We start from the raw sequence: 20570 nt of genomic DNA on the forward strand, positions 1-20570 counted from the left end.
GCATTTATTAGTTATAGCTGTAGTAGTCCATCTAAACCAACGTTCAAGTGGAGGTTGTGGTCTAATTTGAACAGAAAATATTTGTATTGTCATTATGTTAATTTATGGTGACTAATGCATGTCACAGTGCATTCCTTCTGCAAAGTATGATAGCAGAAAACCATGAAACCATGTCGAGTTCTCCTCTTGTTTTTTATGAAACTACATGGTCATATATCTCAAGCTGTCACTCTTCTTTTTAGGACAGCGGGAGAGTTTGTTTGTGAGGTCCCGTTCCCATAATGCTTTATCCAGAATGCTCTGCTGAGGGGGCTACCATGGTGAGGTCTCTTAAATATAGGCAAATAAAGTGGCTTCATGGAGGAGAATGCGACCACAGCAAGAGTTTACCAGCATTTCCCGAAAAGAAATGTGTACAATAGTGCAGGAGGATAACATCTGGAGGGGGTTGTGCCATGAAGGAATGCAGACGCTACAACGTGGAGTGCACAGCATCATTACAGCAATATGAGTGTGTCCACGGTGGATGTGTGCAGCATGCATGTGATATCAGCTTAGGAAATAATACAGCAACGGCATGCAGATAGCATGGCTATCTGCATTATGCAGCTGCAACTCTGACAGACCCGTCAGATGTTTGATTTATTATTAGGCACCCGTTTTATATTCAGTTAAAATTCAAAATGTATAGAAGTGAATCAAGCCCTATTTCAAAATCTCCTTTAGTACAGCATGAAGTTCAATTAGTAAATGAGGTTCCATTTAGAATCAAATAGACCATAAAGAAGGGTGTGATTGACAGGTCACTGCTGTTACCACTGTCGCCAAAATGGCAACAGCCGGATGATAAAAACAAAAAAGATATCAAAACATCGGTCCACACACCATTGGGTGACGTCACGAGGACTACGTCCACTACTTAGATACAGTCTCTGGTTCTAGAGGCCCTTTCTAGGTTGATGAAAAAAAAATTGTATCCACATTATTGACACAATAGCTCGATATGATTTTGTTCTAAAACACCTACCAAGTACAGCAACATACAAAAACAAAGCCTGGCTACAATTGCTGTGCTGATAAAAGAGCTCCAGACGATCGACAGAGAGATAAGCTGAAGTGGGGGGTCTGGGTCATTGACGTCCTGCCACAATACTGTTCTCATTTGCAGCTTTGCGTTTCCGTGGCCCTCTCGCTTTCCCCCTCAGCCGTGAGGCGCGTAATCGTTGCGCCTGGCTTCACTGAGCTTCTTAGGTAACACCGCCCTGAGATCAATATCTTCCCTCAAAACTAGAAGCCAGGAAGTGTTCCGTCTGTGATTATCACAATTCACCCAGCGCTGTGGTTTTCCTCTTCACATCAAATCCATTTGCAGCGGTTTCCCTTCCAAAGGGATATTGTGCAAGTTGTTTGTGTTTTTTTTATTTTAAAACCTTTCCAGCTGAGGACAGTGGAGCAGAGGGAGACCACAGAGCGAGTGTGCGTGTATGTGTGTTTGTGTGTGTATATACACACAGGCGCGTGGTGCCCTTGGATTCCTGAAGGCGAGCAGCGAATGGGTGTGTGTGGTGGTGTGATATGTTGAGGAAAGGGAGATCACGACGGAGGTTTGCTGATGTAAAACGCGGCCGTTTGATTCATCGCCGGACGCAAGCGCATGAAATAAGCACCTCTGCTCAGCTGCTCGTGGACGGAGCGTGTTAGAGCGGCCCACCACGTCTAACAAACACCCGGGCACATCTGGAGGTCTTGTTAAAAGAGCAACTTAATTATCTGGCCTGAATCCGACCTGAATCCGCTGAGCCGCTTGAATGAAACCAGGCCCAACTCCTCTCCGCTTCGGTCTATCTGTCGCGGCGTTTTATCTTAGACAACACAAGACAAGCCGTCGACATGAAGCCTCAACGTAAACGTTGCCCTAACATCATCATCAGTTGTTAATTGCACTGGGATGTATAAAGACGGGAAAACGTAGTGACCTCAATTAAGTGTCCCGCAAAAACTGATCTATGTCAGCAACAATAAAAGAAAAGAGGGCTGAAAAAGATTGTTTTTTCTGAGAAGCCATTAGGCACAACACTAGTTTCAAAACAGTTATTCCCAGTAATCAAATCCAATGGACCAACTGAATTAATTGGTGGCTCCAACTCCTGGGTTTTTTGGATGTTAAATCGGCTGAAGGGATCTGCTTAGGAAATCAGTCACAAACAATGACATCATCCAGAGTCTGCTAGAGGAGTCATCAGAAAAAAGCATACAAAATGTTCTTGATCCCTGTGCCCAGAGATTTCTTTCTCTGGACCGACAAAGTTGTATTTGAGTCACTGGTTACTGCTATTTTTGTAACAATAAATCATTAAATTACGGTAATGGGAAAATCGTAAGGCCCAACCACCGGTTCTGTGGAGTGAAGCCCAAGCTGAAGAATCTTAAACTTTCATTTTATCTACTAGACCTCAGGGGGCAACTCTTTCACTTGTCCCCAGAAGGCCAAACGTTTTACGCACAGTGTGGACCTCAATTACACACATTCATCTGATTTGTGATCAGCTCAACCGCTGAATGATCTGTATGGGTCAGAGCCTCTGAAGACGATCAAACCTTTCTCACTCACAGAACAGTATTAGAAGAGATTCTTGTGTCTAGGTTAGAAAAAGGTGGCTTGTTTTAGCAAAAGTAAGCAGTTTTCTTTTTCCAGTATGGAATCAGATTTGTGATCCAGCCAAAAGTGACGCACAGAAGTGACTTATTCAAGGGTCTTGGATTTCATCTTGATATCATACAGAAACACTTTACACGTGTAAACACGGCTGTCACATCCTTAACAATAAACTTCCTTGCAGAAAAGACAATGTATTGTTTAATTGATTCACCAATCAAAGGTGTAATTCACAAGATCAAGAACATTATTAATGGAATGTAAAAGATTAGTGGAGAAGCAGAGAAAAAAGTTGCTCTTCCTTTATTTGTCTTGTCAACATCTCTGATACATTTTTTTTTTATTTCCAGTATTAATTCACACCGATCGATTTGTCAAAATCTGATTTGAAAGCCTTTAAATATAATTAAGAACGACATTATCACCAGTAATGTGACCCTTACACAACTAAATACACAACTCAGGACATAACAATATAATAGTAATATTCCCCACACACCAGCATCCCCATCATTGATATGGTCAAATGCCAAAGGTTTAGAGTGTGGAGGGGATGTATGTGTTGCAACATTCCCTTTGAGGCCTGAAGACTGACAGTATTATCCTCTTATTGTCATGGAGAGCCCAGCAGAGCCCCGAAGCCTGGAGGAAAGTTAGCCTTAAAGCTGCTTTAGGGATAAAGTTAGAAATGTGCATGATGGAACAACATCCTCAGACCTTTAGATTTGATCAGAACTACCACTACCAGAGCCACTCCTCCTTTGAAAGGATGTAGATAGGAAGGCGGGAGAAAAGAGGAGTGGAGGCTTATTTGTCTAAACAACATGATGCAGACACGTCCAAACCGAGAATTGCTCAATAAAAAGCCTTTACAGAAGACACATGTTTGTGGGAGCTCGGCCTACACAAACCTTGATGGTAAGATGTTACGATGTGTGAATATCTGTGGTTAAGCAGTCAGATAAAAATTTGCTGTAAAAAGTTTGCCTAGTGCTCACACGCAGCATCCATGCCCCCTTCATCCCCAGCCAATCTCCATTCGTGTGGAAAAACCGCCGCCGTCACTTTCCCCAGTGCATCCTCACTCGCTACATAGCTCCCGGTCAACGTCACCCCTTCATCAAGAAGAAAATCCTTAAGGAGGTCAAACCTAAGAGATTTAAACTCTTCGAATGGGGTCATGGAGGTCAATGATCAAACGTTGGTGCCGGGGCCCAGGCCCCCGTGGCCCCCCTGCTCCTCCCACTTTATTTCAGGAAGCCTGATAATAGAGACAAAAAGGCTGATTGACTACTTCCCTCGAGCGTGACCTGACCATTCTACTGGAGCTGTCACTGCCCGTCACAGATTGGAACATCTCCATTTATTGGGTGTGAAATACCAAATTGATCTTGCAAGAGAATGAAACATGTTCATTTTGAATTTGTCATCAACGTGTGGATAAACTGGATAAGCATAGATACAAAAGCATATAAAAAAATTTGGATTTCAGAAGTAGGAACATTCACACGATTGGCCCATTAATAATAACTTGGCCATGACATGCAATCACAATCATCATATGTGGATCCATTTCTAACCCCACGACCCCCCGGCTTTCCCTTTTTCTTACATGAGGGGGGGGGGTTGGTTGTGGCTTTTCCATCATTGAGCGAGCCACATTCCTGCGGACCACAGGAGATCGCAAACTGGCTGCTGGAGGAAAAAGCCACTCAGATGTGGAGTTTGGCGTTGGCTGTTCCCTCCTGAGAACACGCCTTCCATCGGATTGGGCCACACACTTTTACGTGCTGGAGGAGTTTTTTAAAGGGTGTAAAAGTGAGGAACGGGAAAAGGAGGCAAAGAGACAGACGGTTCGAAAGAGCTGGCCTTTTTTAAGACCCAGGTACAGGAATTGTACTATTGGTCAAAGGGACATATTTCTTTTTAAAGAAGGTTATCAGACTTGAACTGTTACAGTCCACAGCCAGTATTTCACCTCAATATACTGAGAGGAGTTGTCGAGCTCGGCCAATGAGATGAGTGCATGTCAACACAAAAAAAAGCTTGAGAAGTGAGAGAACTGCCTCTAAAGATTTGAATACAAATCTAATAACTTATGTGCTGACTAAACGCAGAGAAAGAAAATGATGAAGGTGCACCACAGACGCAGAGAGTGTACAAATTAGAAAAGTCCACCCAGAAACAAAGGTCGGCACGTAAATGGGGGGTTAGATCTATGGCGGGGACGGGGACCTCATCCGTGCGCTGCAGAGGCAAAAAGTCCAACCACACCACTCGTCAGATGGCTTTTCAGTGGACCCGTAAAAGGTCCCTCACACCCCCTCGCCCCTCCTCCTCCTTCGCTTCTGACACACTCAAACATACAGAGTATTTAAGTGTTACACGCATAGTTTGGTTTGACGCTCCATAGCTTGTACACACGTTTGTACTAGAAACGATTACACTGTCAGAACTGAGAAAGTAATCCAGGCCATTGCTGCTTATCTGAAGGAAAATAAATGCTCAATGATCACGTCGAGTGAAACATCGGCGGTGACGAACGTTTGCTGGAGGGCTGAGTGCTGCGGAATACAGGCTTTTTGAAAAATGTTTTTACAACAAATGCGGGGACGTTCTCGGCTCGGGATCACGGCCCAGAGGAATCTCTGGTCATCTGAGGAAAATGATTTCTTCTAGGATCAGAGAAAGTGGAACGCGGGAAACTAAATATCTGCGTCAACACGCCTGTCCATCTCTGTCCTCGTGGCAAATTGATGATTAACGATTGTTTGCGTGCTGGTTGGCGAAGGAGAGTGGGAGGGGGGCGTATGGCTTCACGGAAATGAGACGATCAAGAGCTGGATGTTTACTTAAGGCCCACCCTCCGCGATTTACTTTATTTCCTTTGGCTGGCACGGCATAGAGAATGTCCCTGTGAGGGTCTGACGCATCCGAGTGGCTGCTCACTCAATGCGCTGGGACCTTTGTCGCATGAGAAGCGTTACGTTGGGCTTCAGTACACTGGAAACAGATGTGCTTCAAATTCATACCAGGCTCTGTTTTCCCTCACAATGGACTAAAAAATAACGGGACTGGATTGAGAGAGTGTGTGTGTGTGCGATTGAAGGATTGACACTGTCCTTATCTGTGAGTCACTCCAGGGCTCCATTGTTTTTCATTGCTTTCTTCGTTTAATCCTAACTTCTATCTCTTCTTCCAACAACACGGCGACCATCTACCTCTCGACAGACCCTGAAAACAAGAGCCCCTCGCGGACGCAGTCCATTAGTCCCATCCATCCAAACAGACGTGCTTTGTTAAGGTGTTATATCAACAGGGTGACCTCCCCTCCGCTCCTCCCTGGCTTCCTTGGGCCCCCCAACGGCAGGAGATTGATGTCAACGAGGAATTTTGTCCCACATTTCCTCCTGCCCTCCTCCAGACCCGCCTCGCCCCAGAAAAACACCCGCACCAACACAGAAGGCCCCAGTGAGGTCCTAAACAGACCCGCCGATCTGCGGCCCCCAATCCATCCCCCACCACCACCTCTTCTCACCCAGAGTCACAAACGTGACACCGTAAACAAGGAGTGCACCGGAAAAAGGGCACTGGCGAACTCAGTTCACGAAGTGTGTGTGTGTGTGTGTGTGTGTGTGTGTGGAAACGGGCCTTGCTCTGTCAACAGAGCGGTTGCTGTGAGAAGAAGGTGAGTGTGGGGTGTCATTTGTGTACAGTGTCATCGCCATAGAGAACGCCCTCGATAGGATTCAGACCTGTGGGCTCCATGCAAGGGACGGAGCTGGTTAAAAGAAGAGAGATCCTGCGACGCAGCTGCAGTCCTCTTGAGGATGGCAGTTCAGTTCAGATTCGGAGTTCAGATGGAGAAAGTTGTTGGAAAACATCCAGTGAATTCCAATAATAACTGCAGCGAAACGTCCTTTCGTTGGCCCGTGGGCTCCAATCTAATTTTCGCAATCAAGATCAAGTATAGGCCCTCGGCGATAAGCATAGCGTCTTTCCCCACGGACTTCCAGCAGTGGTGGTAACATTATACACAACAAAACAAGTCCAAACTGCATCGTTCACTATTCCATGTGGAGAAAGATTCAGAGCAACTGAGGATTGAAGATTCTGCTTTGGACAAATATAAAGAAATATAAAAGTTCAAAAGTGAATGTAATGGTAGGGGAAACACTGATGAATATTCTTTTCTATTCCAACTACAGTTGTGAACATCAGAGTGCTTTGCATACCACTGGATTTCTCGATTGGAATTTCCACTTTGGTCTACTGAGCGACCTGCACCAGCACATCCATGCATCACAACGAGGTGTACACAAAACCCCTCTGCCTAACTTCTTGTTTTACTTTAGACTGACCTGTCCAATAAACATTTAGACACTCTTAAATCGTTTAAACGATTCAAACGGGATTACGGACGGCGTAACCAGACTGAGCTTCTGTGTAAATTGTTATGGCAGATCAAAGGTCACAACTCCGGTTGAAAAGGGTTATTTTTGTGTTACAGATTACAGATATCTTACAGTTTATCACTTGCATTTCTCTAATTTAGTCTAGTATGCTTTGAGTTTAATTTGCTTTTAGATTACTTAACCTCCATAAGCAGAATGTAAAAGGTTTACACTCATTTCACCGAGCCGTTGCCATGATGATTATCCACCACTTCGACTGTACAGCTCAAACTCCTCTCAAACGTACAATATTTGTACAGTCTTTCTGCTCTAACCTGGTGAAGTCTAGAGCCTTTATGGAGCAAACGTTCCAGTGAAGCAGCTCCCCTGGTCCAAAACATCTCAAAGCAATGTGCACTGACCCTTTGTAGGACTTGTTTACTTTGTAAAAAGCTAATGGAAATTCTAATAAATAATAAAAAGATGCATAACATACTGGGTATATATTTGGCGTCTTATAAGAGACCTTTAAAGGTTACATGTGCGTGGGAGATTATTTGGGTCCCCTGCGGAAGCGGGTTTTCTGGTATTAATGTGGCAGCTGAGCACATACGTTACAGCAACCCTGTTAAGCTAATTTCCTTTAAATTAAAAACACGTTTCTGCTATCAGAACAACATCCCTAACCTATTTAACCTTGACATTTTTTGTAAATGCACAAATATACTGTAAATATACCCTAACCCAATTGCTATGCAACAAATCAATCAGGGGTAATTCACAGTGCCGGCACACGTACTCCAGATAACCTAAATAAATGAGCATTAGTATATGTGATGAGTGTAGCTGCAGCTGGACACGACGTGCATAATTTGACACTTTCTCGGGTTCACTCGGAGGTCTCGCCGCGATGCTTCCGACAAGGCGAAAGGACGATACAAATCGAGGGAAATAGAAAGTGGCATATCTTTAATTGTGCTTTCATCCTCAGCCGGGGAGACATGCTGCACTTAAACCGGACCACGGAGGCTAAGAGTGGTTCGCCACCTGTTTCTGACATGTACCTTGGTACTTTTAGCGAAACTTTCATTTAATATTAAGCAACTAGGCTCCACGGTAAAGCATTTTGACAACCGGTATGAATAAGTAATGTGAAGACATAAATATTCTTAAACTTCCTGCAGACAAACAAAACAAGTTGAGGCCATTCTCATTCACCACAATGAGTAAGAACATCAATTTTGAAACGACAGGTAAATCTGAATTTACCATTTGGCTTCTTACATTAGATAGTGGCTGTTATTGTGCAACAAAGAAAACATATACACCATAATACGTTCATAGAGTGAAGCTGCCATTGGCAGTTTGTGTTTTCTGTAGGAGATTAATTATTGTGTGACAAAAGGCTCAGAAATGTTCATTTTCCAGTTGTCGAAAAATAATAACTGACATACACTTTTGGATAAACCATCATTACAGCATGCAAAGAAAACACACAAAACAACTTTGGGCTGAAGAGAGCCTTCCTATGTGCCTTGAAGTACCACTTTGCATGAATGAGTATCTTTTAGGATCTTTCCCAGCTTTTTATTTGCATCTCTCAAAATAAAGCTTAGCGTATTTCATCTTAGTGGAAGTCTTACAACTGAGGTGAAAGCTCCTCTGGAAGTGAACTCAAAGCGACGGCATGGGAACCTGCAGAGAACTGAAAATGAACTCCAGCACTAGACCTGTGCAGATGCCGAGCCGATGTTTGCCTGATTTCTGTCGGCTTTGCCCTGTTGCACTCCCCAGTGGTTGAGCACACTTACCCTTTCCCACTCCTGTATTTATCTCATTTTCAACAGTCAAATCCACAATATTAACCAGAGCCATTCATTAGTACAGCGCAGAAGAGAAGAGGCGGAGTCTGTCAATTATTTATTATTATTATTTAGTTTGGACTTAGAAGAGATTACTCATGAGTTCCTGAACACTCAGTCAATGATACAGCAATGAGTCAGATGATAATATGCACAACACTCCTTAATGACCGTGTAATTTAAGACACAGAAATAGATTACAAAGAATATACAAGCACTTCGAAAACCATAACAATGTCTCTCTTGTGCCCACGACCCAACCTAGAGACTGCAAAAGTGCATTATTAGACTGACAGCAGGATTAAATAAAATAATTGACCCGCTGTTTTCCTCCTCACCTCATTTCTGCCATATCCTTACCTCATTTTTATTTTTTATTTCATGTACATTTATCTAAATTATTGTATTTTTATTTTTATTTCTATTTTAAAATTGGTCGGCTTTCCGAAAAGGCAAGCACAAGAATTTCAATACACAGGGCGTGTGTAAATGACAATAAAAATCTTTGAATCTCGAATCTCTTGTCATAAAAAAAACGACTAAATAGGATGTTTGATTGTAGATGTTACCCCATTCTTTCTTCTTCTTCCCTTCTTCTTTCTTTAAATGAGCTGTATTACAATTGGTGCAGGGGGATGCGTAGAATCAGCATGTATGGATTTCATTTCATGTAATAAACAGATGCCGAGATGCTGCAGACGAATACAAAATAGCGACCCATGTCGAGCTAAGAAAGAGACCGTAACTCTATTCATGCAAGTTATTCGTTATGAACTGCAATGAACCTGCCAACACGTTGCACAAAAAAATGCCTTTAGGTGACATCAGCCAGTCTCTCTTGTCATTGTTGTTTGCAAACAGTTCCGACGCAATATTGCCAGAGACTGATGCGGGTGGCGGGTTGAATGTGGCAGATGACACATCACGCTAGGGCACGTGGCGATAGAGGCCAGCTCACAGACTGGAATGATTGGCTGCGACAACGAGACCGGTCGTTGCAGCTGGCACTTGAAATATCAATAAGTTCAGAGGGGTCTGTTGGCTGCAAGCACTCATGCTTGATCCCAACCAACCAATGCTGATTAGTTAAACTAAAATAAACTGACTTAGGTGGAGTCGTGGCTTTCCCCAGAGTTTGTGTAACAACAGAATCAGGTACAGGACTCGCCTTTCCACTGCCAACTTCACATTACCGAAGAGCAGCAACACTGGTGGTCCGAGCTAGGAAAACGCGCATGGTCCTCTCTACAGGCATCACTCTTTGTTAGCTTTCAGAAAGATTAAAGAGGCCTCTGCAGATGATGCATTTCTGTGTATATATTTGGGCGTGCGTGTGCAGGAAAGTGAAGTTCCAGGTTTTTGAAACATGAGCAAGTATCACACAGGGAATGCTGTCCATAACATCCTCCTCCAAGAGGCTCCTTCTGTGAGGGAGGTAGAATGGTAGAGCAAGGCTAGCAAACAGTGGGAGAGAGAGACGGCAGGACAGACTGCCCTAGTTGTGCTGTATTTCATTCCTTCCTCCACAAGTAGTGATTCATCGGGTCCTGAGGGAAGGTGGTGACCTGACCTACAACGTGACGTTCTACTATATTCTAATTATCACATCGCGTCTGTTGGCGGAGTGGCAAACTGCTATTTGAGACCATGGAGAAGAATGAAACAGGATTGGAACAAAAGATGCGTAATGAGGTTCTGTTAAGATGCCCCGTCAGAAGTGCATCTCTTCCTACTCAGTCAGCATACGGAGAGGATTAGAAGAGCAGAGAGACAACTCAGTCAAAAAATATATGGATGGAACGCGATTGAGAATTGTACTCAGAGCTCATATGATTCCTAAAACGATTCAGAGTCTGACTGATGCTTGATATAAATCATGTCTTTGGTTTTGAAGATGAAATGACGATGAAATTGACAAGCCAAACAAATAAAAAATGAGCACACAACGCAAAACTTCACCGTGGGGAAAAAGCATATGAAGTGGAACATAAATGGTGGGATCCGTTTTCCAGAAACGCTGCTTCTTGGACCATTTACCGGCAAAGATAAAAAGCATCTTGGAAGCACATCCTCTGCCGTTCTTGAGGTGAATGTTAAATAGAGTTGCGCAAAAACAAAGGATGATCATAAAAGAAATGAACACGCTTAAGAGACAGGCCCAAATCATTGGAACCCGGGACATCATAGTCCCTCATTCTGTCACACAGCTTTCCCTTGAGTTTCTCCTCAGCTGGATGTGCCAAAAAGGATTTAAGATTTCTAAACCAACTTAACTGTCCTTTCAGTTTGAAGGAGCAGTGGTTTTGTCCAAGCTCATTCTGCATGTTCAACCCACCCTTCAACAGAAATGCATTTCTGCCACTACTATCCATCAAATTAATCTTTCAGTCACAACCCACGCATTCTTGTGTTAATCATCAAGTATCCAAAGTTCAGTCGGTTGAAGTCTCCTTTCTAGCAAGTCCTAAATGTAAACTGACTACTTGGGAAAGAACATGGTCGCAGTAGTCTTTTGAATCTTGTGCCGTACCTCAAGAGGACTAAGGAAGGAAGTCTTAAGCCAAGATATTCGCTGACTTCACCATGTGTGAACTGCAGAAATACAGACCCGAGAGGCTTATCGTCTCACGGATGATAATCGATGGGCTCTGAGATTGTGTGACCAAACAACTAAAGCACTCATATCCCAACACCGATGAGCCGTATAAACAAAGACAGTCCAACCACATTAAGAGTTTTGAATCTCACTGGGACGCTTTTGCATAACTGGACCATTACCTTGGGGAGCTTTCTGATTATCTGTAGCTTTCGGCAAAAAACAACAACTTTGGGAGTGAGTACAGAAGTCCCACAGAAGATGCCTGCAGAGTACAGAAGTTGCTCAAGCATTCCTTCCACACCATCGAGTAATATCCCCTGTCGAGGTTAGCGATCCTCCTCCCCTGCTGAGAAACCCCTGCACCTCGTACGGATTGGCGGAACAATGTGGAAGCAAACCAAAAGTCTGTCGTCTTTATGAGTTCCCCACACTTCTTCCAAGTTTTTGCTTCTGCAATAACAGAAGCTGCAATCCCTCTGGATTCCACATTCTTGTCATTCAAAAACCTGACAGCCTCCATTTTCATCTCGACAACTGCCGGGTTCCATTAGCCGGCAATTAGGGCGAGACAGGCACCAAAGACCTTCAGGCCACAACTCTTGGATATCATCAGCTTCCAACAACATGTGAAAAGTCAGCAGAGCAAGTCTTCCAGAGGTGACAGTTGGAGATTTTATGCAGAGGGCCCTCAGCCAGACATTCCCAGTTCACACAAAAATACAGTGTTTTTTGCTAAAGCGAAGGTGCTCTGGCTCCTTCCACAACAGAGATTTCACACCACAGCTACTTGTAATAGCCATGGGTCAGCAGGCCAAGGACCCCACTCAGCCCATCAGACATTTGGCAAGCGCTAGTCTCCAACACTTAAACATCTGAATAGGGTAACCTACATGGCATTGGCCCCATGTCACTTGTTGGAGCTGAGACTTACCAGGACCAAATGGTACAGGCCAGCATCAAGAGACTTACCTGCTAACTCCTGTGCAAGAACTGATTGCAGGAAGAGGCCTTGGATTCCCTATTCGCGATGGAGGTTTCTCTTTCCACAAAATACATTAAAAAAAAAAAAAAACTTTTGATGGTGGAGGGAAAGAATTTACCTTGAGAAAGCCGACCTGGGTTGTTGTCTGCACAAGCACAGCCTTGAAACCGTTCTCTTTTGACTTTTTTAACATAGCACACTTGCTGTGTACAATTTATTTAGTAGGTGTAGTAAACACAAAACTGCCTTTTCTGATTGCTGATTAAGCTGCAGTGCTTAATTGAATACAAACATAAGCTAATTGCAACAAGAGGCATCTCTTTATTACATGAAATGAAGCCCTGTCGCCAGCGGCTTGGTTTTTGGCTTTACCTGGTTTGGCGTTCTTGCAGCAGGCTTGTCCTGGTGGTTGGCGAGGATGAGGAAAGGCAGTGTGCACAGCTGGGGATGCTGCAAGGCCGAGTGGAGCTCGTTACGTGCAGCCTCGAGTTCCTCATCCGACGAGGCACTGTCCAACACGAAGACTACGCCCTGCGATCCCTGGTAGTAACGACTCCAATATTTCTTTATGTTGTCCGCTCCTGTAGACAAACATGGTTCAATTGAATGTGTCAATAATTAATTAATTAATTAATTAATTAATAAGCATGTGACAACATTTCAAAAAACACAAAAGCATTTCCATTACATACATCGTGTCTGCAATCAATCTGAGAATATTGAGCCAAAAACATCAAGACATTGCCTAAAAGAACGGATTTTACAAATATAATTATAACGCGCATCCCACCAAACATTTTCTTTGGTAGGCTGGTGCTAGGCTATGCTACCATTGCATCGTAATTGAGGCATCATTTGGCAGCAAAGTTTTTGTTTGGACATTCCAGGGATTATGTTTCAATTTCAATGCCGATCGTGCGAAAACGGATATATACATCATCGCAGACGGACGCATACCGTTCCCTTTTGTGCACCAACTTGACGATCACAAGATGGTTTAGTTCACAATAACTAACAAAAAGAGACCTACGTGCTCAAAAAATGAGTCAGTCCAGTCCAGCCTTGTAGCTCCTCCCTCTGCTTCCACTGAGGCCCCTCCTCCCTTTAGTGAGGCCATGCTTTGGCATTCAATGTAAGGGCACTTTGCTCAGGATCTGGCTAAATCCTACCAGCTTTGTACGCGCAAACCCCAACCACAAAACCATCTTGCACCTGAAGGAAAACTGTGCCATGTGATTAGAGGTCAACAGGTCACTGGGGTCAGTTCACAGCTTGGGATCTTTCCTAACAGTGTTCAACCTCCCAAAAAATAATAAAAGGAAATCATGTACCCTTACTGCAAAACGCACTTTGGTTTAATCTCTACAGCATTTAAGGTCTATAGCGTCAACCACAATTAAAATGATTATTTTCTGCATAAAAATAAGGTTTGGAATGATCAAAAGCTTCTGCTGTTGATTTTCTCTATTGATGCTGACACACTCAACACCGCAACACCACAATACGTCACATTCTCAAACTACCCATGCTCCTTCATGCTCCTTGGGACATCTTGCATCCATTGTGACTGACCGACCACTACTTTAATCAAGAAACTACAAATTTCGAGATAACGGAAGTGGAGTAAAAAAAAAAAAATCTATATACATCAAACGATAAACAAAACATGCAGCAGTAGTATCGCTGCCTATTGTTAACATGGAATCAAAATAATCAGTGTTATTGTATTGGCAGAAACAGTTATTAACAGATATTTTCCTCATTAGTAAGGCATCTCAATTGCAACACAGTATTGGCTATTGTAGTTTTTATGTAAACGTTTGAAACATCACAAAGTGCTCTTGGTGACATTTCCCTTCCTCCCCCACTCATTCTACACACACCTCTCACTGGACCTCCCATCAGACAAAGTAGCACTTGAGAGATTGACTAGGAAGTTTCCCTCGTCTTTGCCTCAAGACGGTGGAAAGTCCGCCACTTCTCGTTGGCAGCTTCTGCCACCTATTGGCCTGACGGGAGGACTCCCAACGGGAGGACATCACGCCAGGGTTCTTGGGGGACGCTGGCAACCCAGCTACGTATCAGTGTTCAAATAAGACCTCATTTCTCTGCTCCTTTTCTACCACTTAACACCGTTGTTTTTATCCTCTATATATATAGCAGGAAATTAAATTAATAAGGAGGTTACCTACTTTTGGACTTGACTGAGACGTAATTATTAAGGTCAATGCAGGCTATTGTGTTAGTAAGAGCAAGAGAGCAACTACTGCCAAAGAGGGCAAAATGTCATGAAACCTTTCTTATAACACCAATAGTTCTGGTCTTTGATTATGAGTGGCTGAACTCTTAATGCGTACGATCCTGTTGTGATTTTTTATTTTCCGGGTGGGCAGGTGTTACCATACCGTGCCAGGTTATGTAGAAACTGTTTAAAAAGAAACAACCGTTGTTGTTAAAATCACTGTGAATCACTGCCTCGGGTGGCTCACCGCTTATTGTGCTGCATCACATCATTGTCTACTGAGGCCGACCTCGGCCAAAGAATGCAGAATGTTTTGCTGTTCCCTGCTGGATTTAATCCCTGTTGGAGTTCAACCAAGGGCTATTTCCTCTCACGTTTGGAGGGAATAAGCCTTAACACTTAGTGTTCACCATCAGCATCTGAAGAAGTGTAACTTCACCACAGCTCCCCTGATATTATCTATGATAGATATCTACACCTCTAGACAGTAGCAGTACACTGGTAAACCGAAAGTGGAACGGAGTAATGTGTTTTACTGGTTGTGTAAGGGGCTGTAATCACTGAATCATCAGCATAGATTATTTCCTTAATGCTATTCTAGAGCTATGTAGACCAGCTGCTACAAAACAAACACATCTGTATCTGCAAAGAATGATCTCTATACGGTACTTTTTTTCTTTCGTGCTGATTGATCCATGACTTTTAACCACATGTTAAAGCCGGTCTAGCTTTTCAAATGTTTTTTTGCAATGCAATTGCAACAAACGTTTTTAACTATTAACTATTTTAACTATGTTTAAATACTAAAATTGACAAGCAAGCGGAACGGTATATACTTTCTTTTCCACATCAGCAACAGGGGAGAACCACGTTTCTTCTCACAACAACTCAAGAATGACCTGCCATATGCAAAGATGATTGATGATATGGGGGCTACCCGAACAGAAGCTCGCCCACAAGAGGGACGACACATTGGCAGTTTGTATGCAAACGTACTGATTTAATTAGCTCTATTCAGCCAAAGTGTGTACAGGGACAAAAAGCGATGCTCAAAAAACCCAGAAAATAATAGAAATGTTACGGTGTCCTGGATGAGGGAATAAACAAAACTTTTGAGGCAACTGCCAGTAAAACATCAGCAAGCAATTACATTGCATAATACATGAAAATCAGGTCCTCTGCTGAAAAATTTGGATTCAGACTTTATTTGCTTGGAGTTTAATAACTAGTGTTTTCTGAAGTAATCTGCAGACTTGTGACGGCTCACGGTTGAAAGCAACTAGCGTGTTCTTCCACTTGGTCTGAATTAGGCTACTGTTGAGGCTCGTTCCATTTGTTGTTTTGGATTGAGATTCACAGTCGCCTCAACAACTTTCTCATTCATTTCTGCTAACATTCATTCTCTACAAAAACGCAAACATGTTAATAATCATCTCCCTTTTTCACTCTTGGAAGTTGGGACACAGAGCGACCCGCTTTGAAGTGTCCCTAACGAAAAACAGACAGAGCGGTTTTTTTTTTTTCTTTTTTTCTTTCGAACAAAACCACTACAATCCGGTGATGGGAGGGGAGCGCTGGGGCTGGTGAGTGAGGCCTCGAGCAATAAAAGTTTGCTCATGTTCATTGAGGAATGAGCTGGAGTGAGGTGGTAAACACTTCAGCTGTCGATACGGACCTCCACCTGCAGCCTCATTGTGGCACCTATTAATATTAGTAGTAAGTTGGAAAAATGACCGAGCTTCGGCTCTTTGCCACTTTTGCTTTCCATCTCAACTGTTTTCTTTTCCGTTTTCACGTGGAGCTGATCCCCAAGGCCTTTCTGGTTTTATTCCAACCCACACAGATAGTAATATCAACCATGTCGTCACTGTCCTTTTTGCCAATGAAATCTTTAAAATATTGGATTGTTGAGTGGATTACTTTAAGCCCTTGAAAGTATCTGAAATTTTTACTTGAAAAAAATGGTTTGACCAACTCAGCCTCCAAAATATTCATGTGCTGCCTATTATAGTATCTAACCTGGCATCAGCCTCCATCAGGAACAAACCCAGCATCAAACAGTTACAATTCTCAAGTGAGGCCTCAAATGGAGATCAGTTAGAGCACTGTGCTCTTAACTCTGCTTTAATTGACCATCTCAAAAATCATCCTCGCTTTTGGGCATGTCTTGTCCAACGCGAAGGAAGGTCCTACCAGTTGGGCAAAGTAACACACATTTGGTAGTAATAAGGACCACATCGCTGTCAGTCTTTGCCTGACGTTGGTCAAAGACAACTGGTGATGGTCTGTGATCCATACGTGTACCTGGTGGGCTAATAGTCAATGGACTCCGTATAAGTTCTCCAGGTGGCGGCTCTCAATCTTGAAAAGTGAGGCCGATGCAGAAGTTCCCTAAACTTCCACACTTGGCCGTCAGCTGGCGGCTTCTCTGCCTGCAAAATAAAGTCTGACTGTAAAGAAAAAAAAACAAGAAGACTACTTCTCTCCCCCATTTAGAATAAAATGTATGAAAAAACATCAGATATTTTTGGGGAGTTGCTGCCTTGTGATGGACAGTTTGTATCAAGTAAAGTTTTATCAGGCTAAAATAAAGCTTCAACTATAAATGGTCTGAATTCCAACGGTACCTGAACAGATAGACGAGCATTACAAAGCCTGATGATTAGCACCACGTCTTCATCAGCTGTCGTGTGGCATAAACGCAGACTGTGAAATGGCCTGTCTAGACTTGACGTCATGTCACTGTCGGACGTGTACACGCGCGCACGCACGATTCCTCCCTGTGTCTCCGGAGGTGCCCTTCCCACTAATTCCCATACCTGGCACCAGCCGGGTAGAAAATTTAACATCGCCAGATATTCTCAATGTCGACCGAGTTAAGAGACATGGCTGATGTTTTTTCTACACGACTGTGGGTGAGTGGGGAGCACGGTCGTCCTCCAATCAAGAGGGTTGTCGGTTTGATGCCAGGCTCTGCTAACCGGCATGTCGATGTGTCCTTGGGCAAGGCACTTAACCCAACATTGCTCCTGTAGCTGCGTCTACAGTGTGTGGATGTTAGTTACTGATGTGCAGGTGTCACTGTGTATGGTTCTCCTGTCATCAGTGTGTGAATGGGTGTGAATGGGTGAATGATGTCATGTAGTGTTAAAGCGCTTTGAGTGGTCGGAAGACTAGAAAAGCGCTATACAAGTACAGGCCATTTACCATTACACTACAAAGGGACTACAAAGGGTCCGTTACCATGCTCAACGTGGCACAGGGGTAGAGAGGGTGCGCCGGGAACCGCAAGGTTGGCGGTTCGAGGCCCGGCTGCTTCATGCCCCATGTCGAAGTGTCCCTGAGCAAGACACCTAACCCCTAAATGTAAAACGCCATGGGTTAAAAATGCAATGTAAGTCGCTTTGGATAAAAGCGTCAGCTAAATGACCTGTAATGTAATGTAATGTAATGTAACGCTGATTAAATAAACAAGGAAACTCTTCTTCTGAGTAACTGTCTAGGTAACTATTTGTTCCTCAGTGAATTTTCTGATGACATCTAACTAAAGTAATGCAAAGTGGGGACTTGAGACATCACCTTGCTGCGCCTGTCTCGAGTTATGAGCAGTGTTGCAGCGCACGAGAGGATTCTCCACATTCCGCCATGTTTGTCTGCTACATTAGCCATACTTTGCAGGGAATAGACTTCCTAGACAAAAAGACGCTGGTGACAGACCACATACTTTGTCCTTTACTCTATCACATATGTCAAACTCGAGTCCAGTGCGGCCCGCAAACGCAGTCTGGACGGCCGGATGGCTTTGCTATCATCATCATCGTCGTCGTCGTCATAACGTCCGCCCCTCCGTCCGCCGCTGTTAGTTACAATTAAACCCAGAGAACAAAACCAAAACTAACGGCAGGGAGCCTGACGACACATGAGAGAAGCACCACACATCAGCTGCTTCGTGCCTTTGGTTGGAAGAGGACTGCTTGTCCCCTGGGTTCAAAGCGAGAGGAGACCTGACTCTCAAAAGGACTCAGTTGCTAAATCAGCTAACTGATAACTCCTATGTTTGCGCCCACGTGTCCGGGCCCGTACAATGAAGGAGTTTGATATGTAAAACTCCCGGGTCCTAAGCTACCAAACCAACAACAAGGATGGAGCAATTGGAGGTCAAACAGTTTGGGCTTTTCTGAGGAAGCATTTCATATGTTGTAGATGCTCCGACTCGCTTATAATCGCTTTGTGCCTCCGATGGTCTGTCCGACCTGTCGTTGAGTGAGACGTGAGAGAAAATCAGATCCTGCATGTCAATACCCCCCCCCGCCCCCCAATAGTCTGATACCGGTCACGGTAACAAACGGTCAAAGGAGGAGGGGGGGGCAAACAGAAAAAAGATATCTCATCATCCTGGTCGGCAGCCTTAGCTATATCAAACGTGTTACTGTGGGACGAGTCTTTTTCCAATCACAATAATGTCCTACCAGACCGGCTTTGAACCGATCCAGAAAAAAAACACAAAAAACCCTCTTTTGAATCCCCCGATGCGCTCCGTCCAAATTTGGTAGCTAAACCTCGTTGGTGGTCCCCCTGTGCCTCTTGTGTGTGTGTGTGTGTGTGTGTGTGTGTGTTTCAGCCTCAAGAGGCTGAGATGGGCGACCCTTTAAAAACTTGCACCCCACCTGTCATGTGCGGATATGACGCGTGGAAAACAACATAAATTACCATCCCCCTCAACAACACATCCCCTTCTTCTCCGTGGTGTCGTGAGCTGTTGGGCGGGTGAGCACTGATTTAAAACCCCTCTTCCACAACTCCCTTTAAAGGACTGGAAGCCTCCCCGCTGCATGCGCTCTGTTTACGTACATCCACCGGAGATCTCTCTCGTCTCTGCTTATTAAACGGCTTCCTCGAGTGCTGTGCGTTTCCAGGAATAACACGGCCACTTCGCAACACTAACAAGGTCTGACGTCCGTGACCAAAAGGTGTGATGCTACCGGAGGTAAAAAGAAAAACAACAAGAAAACAAACAGGCCGGCTTTTGCATCCTTGGAGTACATAGTTAATGTGGGGAGAGGAGATGATAACAGGACAAGTTTTGTTTATCTGAACAGAAAACATGTTTTTGCGATGCACGTGTGTAATTTAGGATTCAGGACAGGCTGAAAGCCCACCAAAGACATCCCGGGAGATGAGAGGCAGTAGTAGTAACAAATAAAATTAATTTCATCAAATTGTATGATGTTGCTAATTTGTCTAGAGAGGTACTGGCTGTATAGGAATAGGAATAAATCAATATATTGATATCTTAATGATAAAAATCCAATAAATGCCTTTTACATCCTAATATCTTTAGCTGCAAAGAAACATTGGCTAGTCTTCTCTAATTGCGACTGCTTTTGAAATATTTTTTTCCATTGTAGGATTCAATAGTTATAGTGTGTTTTGATTTTTACACCAATATCTTTGTTGTATATGGACAAGTGAAGCCAATATGGAAAGTTCTTAAAATGAGTAAAGTCTATGAGAAAATGACTCTCCTCCTTTCTTGATGAATTCCCCATGTAAACATGAGTTCATCGTCTCAATTTCTAGTTTCAAGTCTTCAGTACAGCATGATGCTCATTTATTAAATGTTGGTCCATTCAGAGTCACACAGACCATGAAGCAGAGGATGTTTCAGGGCGGGTTTACTGTGAGTGACCGGTTGCTGCCGCTACCAGAGCCACATACGCTGTCTATTCATTCTTAAAAATACGGTAAAACCCATTCAAAAGTGGCAAAATCGCTAAACACGAGGCTTCAACATGTCAGTCCGCAAACTGATGGACTTTTGGGTCGATATACTTC

General features: G+C 43.6%; 1 protein-coding gene across 2 annotated transcripts in view; it reads right to left on the reverse strand.

Moving 5' to 3' along the window:
- The window catches only part of arl15a (ADP-ribosylation factor-like 15a), a 78472-nt gene that overhangs the window by 23526 nt on the left and 34376 nt on the right, over positions 1-20570 (reverse strand). For both annotated transcript variants that reach the window (XM_040195656.2, XM_040195655.2), the window contains exon 4: positions 12866-13074. In XM_040195656.2, coding sequence (XP_040051590.1) covers positions 12866-13074 — 209 coding nt within the window. The remainder of the gene's footprint in view (positions 1-12865; positions 13075-20570) is intronic.

Source organism: Gasterosteus aculeatus, chromosome 13 (genome assembly GCF_964276395.1).
Source record: "Gasterosteus aculeatus chromosome 13, fGasAcu3.hap1.1, whole genome shotgun sequence".
Lineage (NCBI taxonomy): Eukaryota > Metazoa > Chordata > Actinopteri > Perciformes > Gasterosteidae > Gasterosteus > Gasterosteus aculeatus.